Source organism: Culex quinquefasciatus, chromosome 3 (assembly GCF_015732765.1).
Source record: "Culex quinquefasciatus strain JHB chromosome 3, VPISU_Cqui_1.0_pri_paternal, whole genome shotgun sequence".
Taxonomy (NCBI): Eukaryota; Metazoa; Arthropoda; class Insecta; order Diptera; family Culicidae; genus Culex; species Culex quinquefasciatus.
The window spans coordinates 159588549-159606494 of NC_051863.1; the positions used below are offsets into that span (position 1 = coordinate 159588549).

General features: G+C 37.8%; 2 protein-coding genes across 7 annotated transcripts in view; one reads left to right on the forward strand and one right to left on the reverse strand.

Moving 5' to 3' along the window:
- The window catches only part of LOC6044944 (inositol 1,4,5-trisphosphate receptor), an 89373-nt gene extending 84781 nt beyond the window's left edge, over nt 1–4592 (reverse strand). For 2 of the 6 annotated variants that reach the window (XM_038258829.1, XM_038258824.1), the window contains exon 1: nt 4544–4592. The gene's annotated coding sequence lies outside the window, so the exon portion shown is untranslated. Of the gene's footprint in view, nt 1–4234; nt 4465–4543 lie in introns of those variants that run through there. The other 4 variants (XM_038258828.1, XM_038258825.1, XM_038258826.1 and 1 more) reach the window with 4 other exon arrangements.
- An 8047-nt stretch (nt 4593–12639) lies between these two features.
- Nucleotides 12640–14535, forward strand: LOC6053028 (dnaJ protein homolog 1). Its single transcript, XM_001869153.2, has 2 exons — nt 12640–12828; nt 12900–14535. Exon 2 carries the CDS (start codon nt 12919–12921, stop codon nt 14002–14004), a length of 1086 nt encoding a protein of 361 aa, XP_001869188.1. The 5' UTR covers nt 12640–12828; nt 12900–12918; the 3' UTR covers nt 14005–14535.
- Nucleotides 14536–17946: the final 3411 nt, after the last annotated feature.

A 17946-nucleotide genomic window follows, 5' to 3' on the forward strand; every position in this document is an offset into this window, starting at 1 on the left:
AACCAAGCAGAGGCTGCCAACGTTCGGGAGGTTCCTGTTAATTTTAAGGTAACTGATATTGACGTAGATACTAAACACTTGATTAGACTTAGGAATGTTTATAGGAGACAATATCAACGGACTGGGGACTATGACAAAAGATTTCAGTTAACAATTTGAACAAAATCATACAAGACCGACTTGACAATATCAGAAATCAAGAATTTTCAAAACATGTAAGCCAGCTTGGGAATTATTCAAAACCATTTTGGAAACTTTCAAAAGTTCTTAAAAACAAACCAAAGCCTATTCCTCCTCTTATTGTTGAGGATTCTCCTTTGATTACATCCGAGGAAAAGGCAAATGCACTTGGGCTTCATTTTGTTAGTTCACATAATCTTGGCGCTTCCATGACCAGCCGTAAAGAAACATCAGTTGCCAATAGTATTTCAACAATCAATGACTCTACCTTTGAATTTCCTGCAGATTCCCATGTTTCTGGTGAGGAAGTCAAAGTTGCAGTTAAACAAATGAAAAATATGAAAGCTCCTGGCTTTGATAACATTTTAATCTAGTGTTGAAAAACAGAGTGATCAGTTCTTTCAACATCTAGCCAATATTTTCAATAAATGTTTGCAACTTGGTTACTTCCCCACCAATTGGAAGCTGGGCAAAGTCATACCAATTTTGAAGCCTCAAAAGATCCAACATCGCCAACAAGTTATCGTCCCATTAGTCTTTTGAGTAGTCTGTCCAAACTCTTTGAGAAGGTCATCTATTCAAGGCTTTTGGATTTTACCAACGATAATAATATAATTTTGAATGAGCAGTTTGGCTTCCGAAAGGGACATAATACTGCTCATCAGCTTACGAGAGTAACTAAAATCATCAAGCAGAACAAGCTTGAGTCTAAATCAACTGCTATGGCTTTGTTGGATGTTGAGAAGGCTTTTGACAATGTTTGGCATGATGGTTTGATACATAAACTGTATTTATACGGTTTTCCAATGTATCTTATCAAAATTATCCAGCACTATCTTTCGGAGAGATCGTTCAGGGTTTTTCTGAATGGGATTGCTTCTGGATTATTCAACATTGATGCTGGGGTTCCCCAAGGAAGTATTCTTGGCCCACTTCTGTACAATATTTTTACATCTGATTTGCCTACTCTTCCTGGTAATGGTGTGTTGTCACTTTTTGCTGATGACACTGCCGTTATTTATAAGGGTAAAATAACCAGATATTTAGTTGGCCGTCTTCAGAAGGGTCTTGACGTTCTTTCCGAATACTTTGGCGACTGGAAAATTCGCATAAATGCAGCCAAAACTCAAACCATCATTTTTCCACTTTCCAAATCGGCCCGATTTGTCCCAAAGGATGATGTTTTGATTAAAATGAATGATGTTTCAATACCCTGGTCAAAGGAAGTTGTCTATTTAGGTCTCATACTTGACTCGAAACTATTGTTTCGGCAGCATGTAGATAAAATATTGAACAAGTGCAGCATTCTCATCAGGTGTTTGTATCCTTTAATTAACAGAAAATCAAAGCTATCTTTGAAAAATAAGCTAGCAGTTTACAAACAAATAATTTACCCCGTTATTGAGTATGCAGTACCTGTTTGGGAGTGTTGCGCTAGAACTCATAAATTGAAGCTCCAGCGTGTCCAAAACAAGGTACTCAAAATGGTTTTGAATGTTCCTGGCTGGACAAGATCAAGTGAGGTTCATGAATTAGCAGAAGTAAAAATGTTGGATCAGAAGATTCAAGAAAAATGTTTGAAATTCAGGGAAAAATGTGCTATTTCTGAATACCCCTTGATTCAAGGATTGGTTTAGTTTATTGTAAGTTTAAGTTAGTTTTAGGTTAGGTTATGTTTTCTTAACATTTTTTTTTTCCTCTTTGTACCTAGTGTTACAAAAATGATAAATCATATACTTTTAAAGTTATGAATATGAACAGTGTTTAAATCACGAAAAGCAAACTAAAGCTGAAGAGCCACAGCTGACCACTTATTATGTAAACCAAATGTAATTATTATAAGAAAGATTCAATAAAGTATATTTAATTCAAAAAAAAAAAAACTTTCATCAACATTTTCTTAACTATAGTTAACTAACTTTTTAAACTTATCAAAATTTTATGAAAAGTTCTTCTTGAGGTACTTTGAACACTTCTCTACCACGGTCAGTATGTTTCTAAACCATTCCTTACGTATTTTAATTGTACTCTTCATTTTGCGGAAAAATCGCAAACCTATCAAAGTCACCCCGGCTATCAAAGTCACCCCGTTTTACGGTACATCTTTTATGTCAGAAAAAAAGGTGTAATTTTACCTCTGGAAATGTGTTAATTTTACCACTTTTCTGTTGTAATGTCACTTTTTCAGTCTAAATTGAGGTAAAATTACATCATAAAAGAGTTAATATTCAATCATCCAAAATTAAAGCTTCCAAATTTACATAATTTTTTTTCTGTGAATATACATCTAAAAATTAAAAATATTTAAGTAAAACATTTCTTTTTTTTTACAAAATTCCATCTACAAGTTGTTTAGAACAGTACCCTACACGTGTTGATACTTTTAAGTAACGATTTTGCTTTTCCTAATAATGTTTTGAAATGATTATTAATCAATGATTGATATGATCATACCTACACAGAAAAAAATAATGTAAATTTAACTTTTATGATGTAATTTTACCTCAATTTAGACTTAAAAAGTGACATTACACCAGAAAAGTGGTAAAATTACACATTTCCAGAGGTAAAATTACACCTTTTTTCTGACATAAAAGATGTACCCCTTCCCAGATGTAATATGACCATGATTTTTTTTTTTGTGTACAACTTTGCCGAAGACACCAAATCGATCAATAATTCCTTCAAAAGATACAGATTTGCCAAATTTGTATGGAAAATTATATGGACAAAGTAGTGATGCAAAATGGCTTCTTTGGGAATACTGAAGGCACCAAAAAAGTTTCAGTCGGATTAAAAAATACAAAAAAAAATCGAATGACCGAAAACTGAGAGAACTGCTCAAGTAGTACTAGTATTTGTCCCTCCCCCCTCTTTGCACAAAATTACCCAAAAAAATCCGAAAAAAATGTCAAAAAAAGGTAAATTTTCTTTGAAAAAACTTGCACATTCGATTGTAAGCTAGGGTACATTCAATTACTTTTTTTATTATATAGAGCATTTTTAGGCTTTTATAAAAAAAGTTTTGTAGTACATACTGTTTGAAAAAAATAATAATAATAAAGATTAGGCTTGATTTTTTTTTCTTATAAATTTGTAATGACTCAGAACTCTGCTTTCCTGGTTTGTACCCGGAACTTGATTGGAATTAATGGGGGAGGGTTCATAATCATTCGCGCGAAAAAAGTCAATATTTAATAACTTCTTAGAATAAATCAAAACCAACTTTAGCAAATTAAGAAATTCACACGATAACTTGCTTCCATAAATCGCTAGAAATTCCTTTCCTCAAAGCGACAATGTCGTAACACCCGGCACTGATTGACGCTGGCGTTTGCTCTTTCTTGTTGTTTTTCGTCCATCCCACAGCCCAGTAGGGTCCGTTTGACCTAAAACCCCAAAAGCAACAACAATCAGCCGGGCAGCCCGTGGCAGCATGTACATTTATATTGTATACATTATTCATCACCACCGACCGTCGTCGTCGTCGTCACCATCGAGCAATTATCGAGTGTTGTTTTCACTCCAGCCCGATTCCCCTGAACGCTCAACTCAACTCAATCTCGCAAACTCGCGGTTCCCCTCAAATTTTGTCGGAGATTGTCTAAACTGGTGTCGAAGGTTTCTTCGCCAAAGACCTTGAGGGAGACCATGTGACAGTGGCAGATATCGCTGGGCCCCGTTTAAGGTCGTTCAAGGCAACCCCGAAGCTGTCGCGCGGAACAGGTTCTCTGGATTGCTGGCAACGCTGCCACAACTTAATTGCAACAAGCTCCCTTGGATTCCCTCTTCCGTTCCGCCCTCAACTCGCTGGCAGTGCCAGCTCCGGTTACAATTCCTCAGGTATTCCAATGCTCATCCTGGTTTTCTTCTTCAAAGGTGGTTCCAACTGGCCGGAATGACCTCTATTCAACAGGCTTCGTCTTCTTCCGAGCTCTTCAATCACTGCTGGCAGCTTTTCTTCCTCCTTTCCCAAACTGGAGCCTGGCCATGTTTGCCCTCCCCCTGGGACCAGTTTTCAGAACACTTTTCACTTTTCCCGTGAAATTCACACCATCACACAATTCAGGAAGACCGGAACACCGGAAACAACCTTTCCAAGTTCCAGCTTACACGGTGTTTGTATAGGTCTCACGTTGCTACCTCTTGGGCTGCTTCTTCTTCACTTCTCTCACACTGGCAGTGTGTGTAGTAAAAAAACAACACTCTTCTTGCTGCTCCCCCCAAACACACACACACGAACACCCAAGTGCACGCGGTCACAGCTGGAGCAGCACCCCACCGCCACCGCCTGCTTCTCCAGCGTGGAGCAACAACAATAACACACACACTGCACTCTGCGAGAGAGAGGAGGAGAACTCACCAGCGAAAAACCACGACCGTTCCGAACGACACCGCGCGAGCAACTGAGCCAGGGTTGCCACATTTGATTCTGTATTTTTGAGGGTCAAAAATCTGTATATCTGTATCAGGGGGACGAAAATCTGTATTTGGAATCTGTATTGACATTTTTAAACAATTTTTCAAAAAACAAAATATTCTAAATTGTTTTTTAATGCATAAAAATGCTCTACAATCTAAAATTTAATGTTTGGGCTCATCGAGCAATTGAAAAAAAAATATTTAAAGAATTAAAATTATTTGATTTTTATAAAAAATAGGGAAAATCTGTATATCTGTATGTTTTTCTTGAAATCTGTATTTCTTTATATACAGATTCTGTATGACCTCATCACCTCAAAAATCTGTAAAATACAGATAAATCTGTATTTGTGGCAACCCTGAACTGAGCAGCCGAAGTCGGCCCCAAAAGCAAGCAAGGTGGAGAACACATGCGGCGATGGAGCCCGCCCGATCGGGCTCGGTTGGCGATGGGGCGGTAGAGATGGTTGGATTTGGGATTTTGGGCTAGGAGATTGTGGGTGGATATTTTAATATTTTTTTTCTGGTGAACTCTTGTTAAATTTTTTAACCATTTTTAATACTTAATAACACTTTATTAAAACTGTAAGAATTAATCTAATTCACACCATATACAAAGTACAGTGGACTCTCTCGTTGTCAATATTGAAGGGACTGTCGAGAGCGGGAGTTATCAAATTATAGAATGAAAAATCAAAGCAATCTATTTGAAGGGACTGAAAAAATTATTGACAGCTGGAGCAACATTGATAATCACATTTGGCATGTTCAGAGCTTGTTTAATTTTTAATTTTATTTTATTTAATTTTTTTTATGAAATTGCACTGCACCGTACAAACTTTTATTCTCACAAATAATGTTTTGTCAATACTTAGATATTTTGAAAACAAATGCTGGAAAAACAACTAAACAGGTGTTAAATGCATTTTAAAACATTTTTTTAATTGAAATGATGAAACCATGCCTCGTAAATCTTTTTATTTTATTTTTAGCCACCCCTTGAACTTTAGTTTTTAAACTTCGAAAAATATTTGCAACGGCTTCAATACGGTTCTAAAACCCTATGAAAATTGTTATGTACAATGTAAAAAAAAGATTGAAAAACATTTTTGAACACTTTTTTTCATTTTAGGCCGCTGCAAATATTTTTTGAAGTTTATGTCCCTCGACCTTTCAAGGCCAAATGTCCAAAGTCGAGGGGGGGGGGACAAAAAAATATAAAAACATAAAAGTGAAAAAACAAGCACAGTCTAGACTCGATTATCCGAAGGCCTCGGAAAAATTTCACTTCGGATAATCGAATCACGAATTTTTCTTTTTCGCTTTCTTATTTTTGGTTGTCGAGCTTAAGTATGACCCCCAAACTACGCTAAAGTGATTTATATTTTTTTTATCCAAGATGGCGGCCAATGAAAACGAAATATTGGTGATATATCGGCGATATATCGGTGATGAAATATTGAAAAATGCATTTTATTATTTAATAAGCAGTTAACTATTCTAATTTGACTAAAAAGGGGTCGCTGAACTCGAATTTGATGTTTAAAACAAGAAAACGAAAAAAACATAAGCTTTGAGAAATATTCGCAACTGCCTCAATGCAAAAAAAAATAAACTGACAAGACAACATTTTTTAGATAGATCATCTATGGTTCGAGCTGCTGAGAAGGAACTTTTCTGTCAAGAAGGGCCGCGTACTTGGCCGCGTAGCTATTTTTTAAAAATTGATTTTGTGGGGATTATGGGTTGCAGGATTGAATATGTAATAAATTATTAAATGTGTATTTATTATAAGATTGATATAATTTATAAATAAGAGTTAAGAGCGCAACAAAAAGAGCGCACCTTCATGAATATTGCCTTGTTAGCTGATTGTGGATTGAGTGCGAGAGCGCGCTAGCGAGCTGCGAGAGAGAACAACGAGTGAGAAAACAACGAGAAGCGCGCGGCCGGCGAAAGAGAGAATGAAGATTGTCAAATCAGTTTTGTGGTTAATTTATGTGGAATAAGACGTGTTGTTTGTTAATTGCAAAATATCTGTGTTTTTATTATAAAAGAGGGGACTTTAGGAATCACGACATTTTACATTTTAAATCCTTTGCGATAGTACAAAGAGTCATTGTACTCAGAAAAACAAGCTTTATCATTGTGAACAATAGTGTGAAGGCAGACAAAAATCAAAATACGAGCGCAACCTGTCAAAGCCTGTTGCGCCACGGGCTGATGTACACGCTTACGACAAACCACTCATTTTTTGTATGGCGCAACAGATTTTTTGCGCAACAGAAGAGATGCGCACTTCGGTTTGGTGGTGCGCGGATAATAATATCTCAAATTTAAGCTTAATTTCTAACATTTCAATAAAAAAAATGTTGGAAAATGCATTATACCTTCATCCGTACAGTTGATTGCACCTTAGTTTCCATTGAATGTTGCTTACGTCTAAAAAAAATATTTTGCCCTCTGATTTTCGAACCCATTATGAAGGGGAGGGGGTGGGTTATTTTGCTATATTAACTATTTTTTCAAGCGGTATTAAAACATAGTTCATAACTTTGCTTTGATTTTGCATAAATTTAACTTAAATTTAGTAAAAAAAATGTATCAAACTTTTGCATATTTTATCTTAATTTAGCTTTTTCTTTTAAATTGCTTTTACAATTCTTGAAATTTTCTTTAAATGGCAGTATTTTTTCTAAAATTAATAAATTATGAGTAAATTTTATTTTAATTCGACTTAAACTATGATATATTTTTACTTTTCCATGAAATATATTTACATGAATTTTGATTACATTTAGATATTGTTTTTTCTCTAGATTTTACTTTATATTCAAAATAACTGCTTGAATTTCATTTTGATTGGCTTTTAATTTTCTATAATTGAACATTAATTTGGCTTTAAATTTATTTCAATGTTAGCTTTTATTTGGATTTAAATTTATTTCAATATTGATTCAATTATTTTCAATTGGTTTTGATTATCAAAATTCAATTCAATCATTTCCAGAGTTTTTTTTAAAGGACCTATAAACTATTGTCTTTCATATGTTTATAGGACCTATTCAAAAAAAAACTCTGGATTTGTTGGTTTTCAGTATTTAAGAGATTAGGCGTTCCTTGCAAATGTTTTTGAAAGATCTTTTTTTTATTGTTGAAAATTTGTAAAAAAAGGATCTTTCAAAGCAATTTTACATAAATTTCGGCAAACTCGTTCAGGTCTCAAAATCAGCACAAAAAATCAGTGAGCCAAAATGAATATTTATTTTTTATTTTTGATACATTTTCCTGCGTTCATAATTATATTTAGCATATCGATGCCTCTGTGCTGTCTTATGCTAACTAGGTAGGAAAACCTGCAAGCTTAATACATACAAGAGAGCACAGAGGCATCGATATGTGGACCAGTTTAATTTTTTTTTGTAGAATTACGATATGGGAGCGTTCTTTTATTACGTAACGCAAAAATTTAGAATTGTGGACCCCCACCCCCCTCGCAATAAAATTATCATACAAAGTTTAAAAAAATTGTATGGAGCGAAACACAGATCGAGTCTGGACTGTATTATCCTATAATTTTTTTATTGCACTTTATTATTATTAATTATTATTTATTTTAAAGCTTTTGAGTGATTTTTTGCAATGGAGCACCCGCCGTCGAGCAGTTTTTGCTTTTTTCTACAATGTACAGTGAGTCAAATATTTGTCCGAACCCCCCCGTACGGAAAATGTTTGTGATATAAAAGTACATAAAATTCGACCAAAGTGCCATGTTTTGTACATCAATCGACGCGGCAGAATGTCCTCTTTAAGACACTGTCATTGGATTTGCAAAAAACTTTTTCTTAAAAAATACAAAAATAGTTTACTGAAAAAAGTCAAAAAAAGAGGTCAAATAATTGTCCGTACCCCTTGTAAAAGCACAAAATCTGATCGATTTAAGTGAATTTATTTATGAAATGTTGTTTCTGTGTCAAATACTTGTACCTCTAGCCAGTTTGTGACAACTTTGAATTTCTGATAACTTTGTTTAGTTAGTTTATATTAAGAATTGGTTTAAATTTAGTTTTTTAAAGTAAAACTTATCAAAACATAAGTTTATAAACAACTATTTTTATAAAATTGCTATTTTATGTTGTAAGAGTCTCTATTTAACAAGTTTTAACAATATTTGTTCGAAATATACATTGTTTTCATCTTTTTATTGACATTTTCGTCCAAAAATACTGTTTCGGAACAATACCGTTAAACAATCCGGATTGTCCCGGAACCGGTTTAACCCTCGGAGGAAATTTTGTGGTGGTCAGATAGAGGACAAAAACCCACCTCTTGCAATTTAAAGCATCAATTTCGTCCACTACAGCCCGATTACGAGTCCCTAGTCTGAAATTTGAAATTTTCAAATTCCCCAAGCAAAACATTCTGTCCCAGGACGGTACAAAAATTCTCAGTACGGAAAGTGAAAATTTCAAATTTCAGACTAGGGACTCGTAATCGGGCTGTAGTGGACGAAATTGGATGCTTTAAATTGCAAGAGGTGGGTTTTTTTGTCCTCTATCTGACCACCACAAAATTTCCCTCCGAGGGGTTAAACCGGTTCCGGGACAATCCGGATTGTTCAACGGTATTGTTCCGAAACAGTATTTTTGGTCGAAAAATGTCAATAAAAAAGATGAAAACAATGTATATTTCGAACAAATATTGTTAAAACTTGTTAAATAGAGACTCTTACAACATAAAATAGCAATTTTATAAAATAGTTGTTTATAAACTTATGTTTTGATAAGTTTTACTTTAAAAAACTAAATTTAAACCAATTCTTAATATAAACTAACTAAACAAAGTTATCAGAAATTCAAAGTTGTCACAAACTGGCTAGAGGTACAAGTATTTGACACAGAAACAACATTTCATAAATAAATTCACTTAAATCGATCAGATTTTGTGCTTTTACAAGGGGTACGGACAATTATTTGACCTCTTTTTTTGACTTTTTTCAGTAAACTATTTTTGTATTTTTTAAGAAAAAGTTTTTTGCAAATCCAATGACAGTGTCTTAAAGAGGACATTCTGCCGCGTCGATTGATGTACAAAACATGGCACTTTGGTCGAATTTTATGTACTTTTATATCACAAACATTTTCCGTACGGGGGGGTACGGACAAATATTTGACTCACTGTACATATTTCTTATCGAGAAATTAAAAGTGAGAATGTGTGCGTGCAACATGGAGTTAAACTTTTCAAAGTGTCATGGTAACCTTCACAGCAACTTCATAGAAAGTTTAACTCCATGTTGCACACACTCTCACTTTTAATTTCTCGATAGAGTTATCTACGTGCGCATGTATTGCGTGTACGTACACGAAAAAAGTGAGGTTAAAATTTGTACCAGCCAGCAAAACAAATGGTGTACTAGTGTGCGTGAGCACGGGCTTAGATAACTCTATATATACACACTAAAAAAATGAGAAAATCACACTTAACGTAATCATGATCCCAACGGACAAAAAAAGCACGTAATCAAACATTGAACACAATTTTACATCTTATGAAACTTAATCGCTTTCACAAACGTCAAAATCATAGCATTGTGATTTTACATTTCGGTCTTTTGACGAATCTGACTGATTTGATGTAATATTCAGTGTCATATGATGCACATACAGTCGGCTCTCTGGCTGTCGATCTTCTCGATATCAATATTGCTCCATGTACCGATGAATTCTTCAGTCCCTTCAAACTGCATACTTCGATTGTCTTTATTCCTCGATATTTTCTCTTGCTTGAAGGATCTCTTCCTCGACGGTCCCTTGGATTCTATTTGCTTTAAAAATCTCTTCCGGTTGTCAATAATTTCACATTCGCATGGCTTGCGTAGACATTGTTCTTTGAGAAACGAAGCTTTGAAGGGAGTTTGACATTTCTTTGTTTTTGTTTGCTGGACGTTGCCATGATTCTCTCCCATAGCTGGTTAGTAAGAAAAAACAAATTTCAATCGAGTCTTCATTTTGCAGTGTTCTGTAAACTGATGCTTCTCTTCCTCGACGGTCCCTTGGATATTGACAACCAGAGAGTCGACTGTAGTTGGAGCATCAAAAGAAATGTAATTTTACAGCAAACGAACCACAATTTTAGACGTTAAACTGACGGCTCAAACAAGCATCGCAGCATGCTTTGTCAAACGTCAGCCATCTTTATCACCAGCATCTCTTGTTGAGTGCAAGCGCAAATTTTAATTTACAAAACATTAATATTTTTGGTGGATTCAGAGTTAAGATTTTATTTATTCATTGACTAATGGACAATTCTGTGTTGAGGTGCTGATTGCTCGCCAGAACCGTTGTGTGCGTCCTTTGAAATTACCGGTGAAAGGCCGGATTCTTCACGGAACAAGTGAAGATTCCCGGACCAAGTCAGCTGAGTTGCCGGTCATATTGCAGGTGGTCAACAAGGTAAGCCGAATTTGAATACAACGGATCAGTTTATTGAACAATGGTTTGCAATTTCTTTGCCAGGTTCCGTCGCATCGTTGGGGGACATACGATCTGATCCAGAGACGATTGTGTTGATTAAAGTGCGTTGCTGCGGTGAAATAAGGAACTTTCCCTTCAAACGAGGCATGGCCGCACTGATCCAGCTGACCCAGGTGACCAGGTCTACCTACAGTCCCCCTTTCGGACAGTTATTGGCAACCAATTGCTGACAGCAGTTTGTTTTTTTTTTGTTCTGGGCGGAAACAGAAGCAGCCAGCGAGAAGTGACAATTTCAAGTTAATTGCGAACTAAAAGTGTTTGTAGAATTGATAATTGTAAAAAGTGAAAAAATCTATATTTTATGTGAAATAATAAAACAAATAGCTATGAATCTGACTCTTTTGAATTCTAACCTCAAAATCACACCTCAACCAGCAGTAGCACAGTAAAATTACATCAATTCGAAGATTACATCGTCCAATAATCTGTTGATGTAAAATTCAATGCTTGTTAGAGGGTCAAAAAGCGATCATGTAATTTTCAAAACTGATGTGATTTTGCGTGATATTTGACGCTCCAGTTATGTGCATCAAATAGACGGAAAATTACACGATTATTTTTTGGTGTGTATGGAGCAAATTGTCAAAAACTACTCGACGGCGGGTGCTCCATTCTTCATTCTCTAAATGTTGTGAAAAATTGCTTAGACTTTAATTTTCTTAGAATTCGCTCGAATTTTGCTATAATTTTCATTGATTTTGCTAAATTTTTTCTCTGATCTGCTGAATTATTTTTTCTTGAAAAACTTTTTTTTTTAAGTGGCTTGGTCTTTTTAAATTTTGCTTATAACTTTTACTTTGTTTAATTCAATTTTAATTTTGCTGCAGCTGAGTCTTAATTTTGTTTCGATTTTTTCCGTCAGTTCAAAAATATTCCACAGCTGAAGCTACCCCTCAACTGCTAAACTATTTTTCCCCTTCATGCAGTACTAGAATGGCTTTCGCACACAAAACGTAGGCGCGAAAGCTGCATGAATGAGAATCTGATATCCATTCAAACCTATACGAAGCGACTCCGAAATGACTCGGAGTCCGAATGCTCTGAACTGAAGAAGCCTGATAAAAACAACATGACTTCTAGACCATGTTTTGCAAATGACGTACGTTAGTTTGAATTAAGTAATTTTCAAGATTCATGCAATTTTGTTCGGGCTTGAATGGATATCAACTAATTTTAACTACAAATGATTTTCCAACTTTGCTGTCAAAAAGAAAATCCCTTACGCCACTACCAAAACAACCGCCACCACTCTCGCTCTCCTCTCTCCCCCACAAACCTTCTCGAAACTATGTACATCCAAAACACGCGAGAGCGCCATGTGCACATTCAAAACAAACACACACGGGCACACTCGGGTAGACACTCACGTACAACTGCTCGCCAACTCCAAACAACCGTTAATCAGCTGTGGTCGCTCTCGCTCTCTTTCTCTCGCTCTCTTCTCGCTCATTCCAGAATCTTCTCGAGCAGTCTGGAACAATCACTTCGCTTTTATAAAACGGAACCGCGCTCGCTCGCTCGCGCTCAATCGTCGGAGGAAAATTTCAGCAGCAAGACGTAATTTCTGTTTGTTCGAGAGTTGGCGAGTGAAATTTTATTCGATTAAATAGAGGTTTTTTTCGCTGTAGTAAAAGCGCGAATTATTTCGTGAGTTTCGTGGTGAATTTTGCGACAAGCTGTGGAATAAAAGGTAATTTTGTGGAGTTTTTGGTTTGTTTTTGAGGGAGTTGCTGATGATTGATTTTTTTTTGTTTGTTCTAGAAGGCGCACCGGAAGTGCAATGGGAAAAGACTATTACAAGGTGCTGGGGGTGGCCCGAGGGGCGAACGATGATGAGATCAAGAAGGCGTACAGGAAGCTGGCGTTGAAGTACCACCCGGACAAGAACAAGAGTCCGCAGGCGGAGGAACGGTTCAAGGAGGTGGCGGAGGCGTACGAGGTCCTGTCGGACAAGAAGAAGCGGGACATTTACGACCAGTATGGAGAGGAGGGTTTGCGGGGAGGAATGGGCGGCATGGGAGGTGGTGGTGGCGGCGGTGGCCACGACGGAGGCTCGTTCACGTACCAGTTCCACGGAGATCCGAGGGCGACGTTTGCGCAGTTCTTTGGAACCAGCGATCCGTTTGGAGTGTTCTTCGGAAACGACGGAGGTGGCTCGAACATGTTCTACACGGATATGGGCGGCGAGATGGACGACCCGTTTGGATTTGGAGGTGGTCGTGGGGGAGGCATGGGTGGTGGATTCCCGGGAGCGTTCCGATCGCAGTCGTTTAACGTGCAAGGATCGCCAAACAGGAAACACAAAGCACAGGATCCACCGATTGAGCACGACCTTTACGTGACACTGGAGGACGTGAACGGAGGATGCCAGAAGAAGATGAAGATCTCCAAGATGGTCATGGCCCACGACGGAGGAGCGCGGAAAGAGGAAAAGATCCTGAACATCAACGTGAAGCCCGGCTGGAAGGCGGGAACGAAGATTACCTTCCCCCGCGAAGGAGACCAAGTCCCCGGCAAGATCCCCGCCGACATCGTCTTCATCATCCGGGACAAACCCCACCAGCACTTTAAGCGCGAGGGCAGCGACATCAAGTACACGTCGAAAATCTCCCTGCGCCAGTCGCTCTGCGGAACCGTCGTCAAGGTCCCCACCCTCTCCGGGGAAACCCTCTCCATCAGCACCGTCGGCGAAATCGTCAAACCAAACTCGGTCAAGCGGCTGCAGGGTCGCGGCCTGCCCTTCCCCAAGGAACCGTCCCGCAAGGGCGACCTGCTGGTCGCGTTCGACATCCAGTTCCCGAACGCGCTGAACCAGAACGCCAAAGACATTCTGGCGGATCTGCTTCCGGTCGAGGGTGGCCAGTAGAGCAGCGCGCGCCTAGAACCTTCTAGACCAGCGGAAAATACGTCGCGCCGTTGATGACGTTGAGGAAGATTATAGTAGTGAGTGCTTTTTCGCTGAGCGAGAGCGAGTGGATTGTTCGCCTGTAAATAAGGGGAAAATATCGTGTAAATATGAACGGAGCGAGCGAGAGAGCGGCGAGAGAACCTTGTGGAAGCTTTAATTCATCCCCTTTTTGCCCGTGGCAAATCACGCTAGTGTTTATTATTTTTTAAAAATTTTGTTGTTTAAGCAACGAACGCGAATGATCGAGTAAGACTGAGAAATGTAATTTAATTTAGAGGAAAAAGTAAGAATGTGTGAGAGCGTGACAGGCCTGTTGTTGTAACCGCGCGGTTCTGTAAATAGTCAAATATTACCACTAAAGAGCACTGTTTAGCGAATTACCTGTTTAATTATTATTTTTTGGTACGTTCTAGTACGAAGTGATTGCTGTGAAGCGAAGATAGCAGTTCATGCAAATAAAGAGCATTATGTGTAAAATAGTTAAAAAAATCGCCACTTGTTTTCAACTCGAAACCGTAGAGAAATATCACACTAAACCACTAAAAATAGGGAAAATAGTGTGAATTACGTTCAAGGTGATGTAATTGGCCCTTCGAAAAAAGAAAAAAAAAAGACTTCATCGGTGATGTCATTGTAAAAGGGTGTATTTTTAGTTTCGGCCAACACACAACCACAAGCCGTTGGCGGTTTTGTTCGGCACGTGCCCGTTTTGTGTGGTGATTTTTTTTGCTTTCTTTCGTTTGCGTTCGTACATGAGTAACAGGTGGTTCTAGAAATTTGTGGCGTTCAACGTTCGGTCGTTGGGTCGTCGTCGAGTGCATGAACGTTCCAGATGGAAACTGGATTGCGCCGGTTAATGGTTTTCTCGCGGTCAAGATTATTCCAGATTGGTGAATCATTGCTAAATGCAGCAGACGGCGTCTGGGAATAGAAGCCCTGTTTGAAATAATATTAGGATTAAGTAATCTAAACGATAGAAAAAAATATCAACAGTCATAAAATTCAAAATTTGACCGGCTTGTTTAGCATAACTCCCTCAGCAAAATGCAAATCACGAAGGTCATTTCACGCTGGGATTTCTTTCTCTGACTGACTGGATTTCGACCATGATTCAGCAATATTGGAGGTGAGATCGTGCATGATCTGGAAATTTGGAAAACATGCTCTCGTACATTCGGTAGGGGATGCAGAACGTGTTTGAGACTGAGAGACGGATCAGCTGAAGTTACAAAATGTTATTTTATTAATTTTTGAGGCCGTTTCGGCCGTAATTAGAAACCGTAGAAATCGGACCCGCAGACGAACCTATACTAGAAGATGGTATGTACGTCCGGCCAACGAGTCCAGAGAGAAGCAAGGCCTTTATGATACCAAGTATCAGCTTCTCCGGAATCGTGATCCGGAGTATTTCATGAAAACGGTGCGGATGGATCCAGAGACTTTCGATATCCTGCTTGGGAAGGTAGCACACAAACTGGAAAAGCACTCCATCCGGATGCCTATCACCCTAGAATGTCGCCTTTTTTTAACTTTGAAGTAAGTAATCCAAAAGTAAATATTATGATCAAATTAAATACTAAACAAATCTAGAGTTTTATATGGAAAGGTCTGATAAACATAGGGAATCCCAAAGCTTTTAGGTCCTCTTTAAAAAAAGTCTAGAAATGATCTAGTTTTGACCATGCTTTAAATTTGTTAACGTTCATGAATCGTAGTCTGGCTTAACCGAGACGAAAATTTTGTTTGCAAATAGTTCGGTTTACCCATTATTGCTGCACAAAACCAAAATCCGGAATGTGGTCAGAAAGTGCAGTCACCGTAAATCAATTTAACCAGCATTTCGCCAAAACACTGTCAGATGTGGTGTTTCTTGTCCAGATCGCGACAATCGCTGGTATTGGTGGTTCCGCCTGTTTTTCATGTCCTAGTCACCTGCTCAGTAGATTTTGGCTAACTTTAACAAGAAAACTTCTAATTGAAACAATTTTCCCCCGAAACATCCCCGCACTTTCACAATATTTTTCGTTTGCTTGTTTTCAGACTAATATCTATTGATTGGTTGACATTATACACGCTTAGAAGATTGGAGACCTAAATATTTTAGTTCAAAAATAATAAGCACGGTTCTTGTTTAAGTACCTATTTAAATAAATATTGAACTTTATTTTTATTCCTTGTATTAATAAGATTAAAAAAAATCAGTGATAATTAATTTAACAAAAATCCAATAAATTTGATACAGTTTTTAAAATCGATAGAAAAAAATATATCGACCGATCTATGTTGAAATTGAAATGAAGATTTATTGTAGAAATGAAATTGTTAGAATACTATAAATAGATTTCATAACATTGGTTTGTACTGTACTGTACTTTGTACTTGTATTTTTTCAGCAGAGTTTGCTTATAACCTGAGCCCGAGGGCCGAGTAGTTCGAGTGTTCGCAGAGGGCAACACGGGCCACCACAGCACGGATCACTAGCAGGACTGCTTGCAATCCTCAAGGCTCGGCTGATATAAACCTTCTCGGAACCGGGTTTCTGTTCCTGATAGTACCGGGACAGCAAGTTGAAGAAGTAGTCCCACGAGATGGTCGGTGCGGCACCTCCAATGCCACCTTGGCTTTCCTGCTTCAGCAGGTTGAACGCGGTTTAGATACGGATTGAAGAGAATTAGAGGTAGATAATCTCCGGCCAACCAGATGAACTTAAACAGACAAATCGATCGGAACGACCCGCAATGGTAGTTGGCAGCCACTTCCATCGCTCCCCATTTCTCGAGGGTCAGCGAGAGATGTTAAATACAAAATAGACGACTAAATGCAAGAAATGACCCATATTTCATCTGTGGTATCGGTCGAGAGTCGTGTCGATATCCTTCTCCAAGTCGATTCGGAACTGTAACGAACTTCCGATGCGGAGTGCCATTCTTCTTGTTGCATCTGTACTAACAGTCGACTTGGAACCGAACCCTGCCAAGTCTCTGTAGGATATATTACAACTGCCACTTCCTCTTCAAGAGAACAAGTGGCCGCGGTCGACGTCGTGGTTCACGGGCTGTGTTTGGGCACAGGCTATGCTGTCGTGGCTCTCCGACACTCCGATCGCATTTAATATGGCCAATCATGCCAGAGAACCAGGCCAGATTCTGGAATCGTTTAGAAAAAATAACTTGAGCTTGGTGCGACACAATCTGCTCAACGTAAACAAACAACAAAATGACATTTCCTTGTTTCGCTTTTTGTTGCGCTCTTAAATCTGATTTATGAATAATATCATTCTTATAATAAATACTCATTTAATAATTTATTACATATTCAATCCTGCAACCCATAAGCCCTACATTCATAAACTTATTTTACCTGCTCTTAGCAGAAAAAAAATTAAATTGTCCAAGGAATCCAAAATTTTCGTTCCAGTCACCAAATATTCCAGCAGAACTGGTTCTGCCAGAATCCTGCTAGAACCGCTAGAACGGTCGAATGCTGCTAGAATGCTGTAAAAATATTCTCATCTATTACCCGGTCACGACCAGATACGAGATTTTCTTACAGAATAGAGCTTTATGACGTTTCGCGTACGCACACTCACTATGGGGTTTCAGGCGGCCATAAATCGAAAAACCGACATACTCTAATTATTTTTTTGGTATTTTTTTTCGAAAATAAACATTCTAACTAAGAAAAATCCGGAGTTTGAAAGTTGTAGGTTCAAAATTCACTGAATTGCAGACCTTCAAAGGCAAAAATGGTAAGAAAAAACATGTTTTTTGACAAAAAAATGATTATTTTTCATAGTTGTACTGTGTAGCTGTTATTGTATTTTTTCCTGCATCATTATATATATTCAGAAAGGTAATTGATTCAACTTTTCAATAACATTTTACAAAACACACTTTTACA

Coding starts and splice junctions, on each gene's coding strand:
- LOC6053028 (XM_001869153.2), top strand. CDS start 12,919: ATGGGAAAAGACTATTACAAGGTGCTGGGGGTGGCCCGAGGGGCGAAC.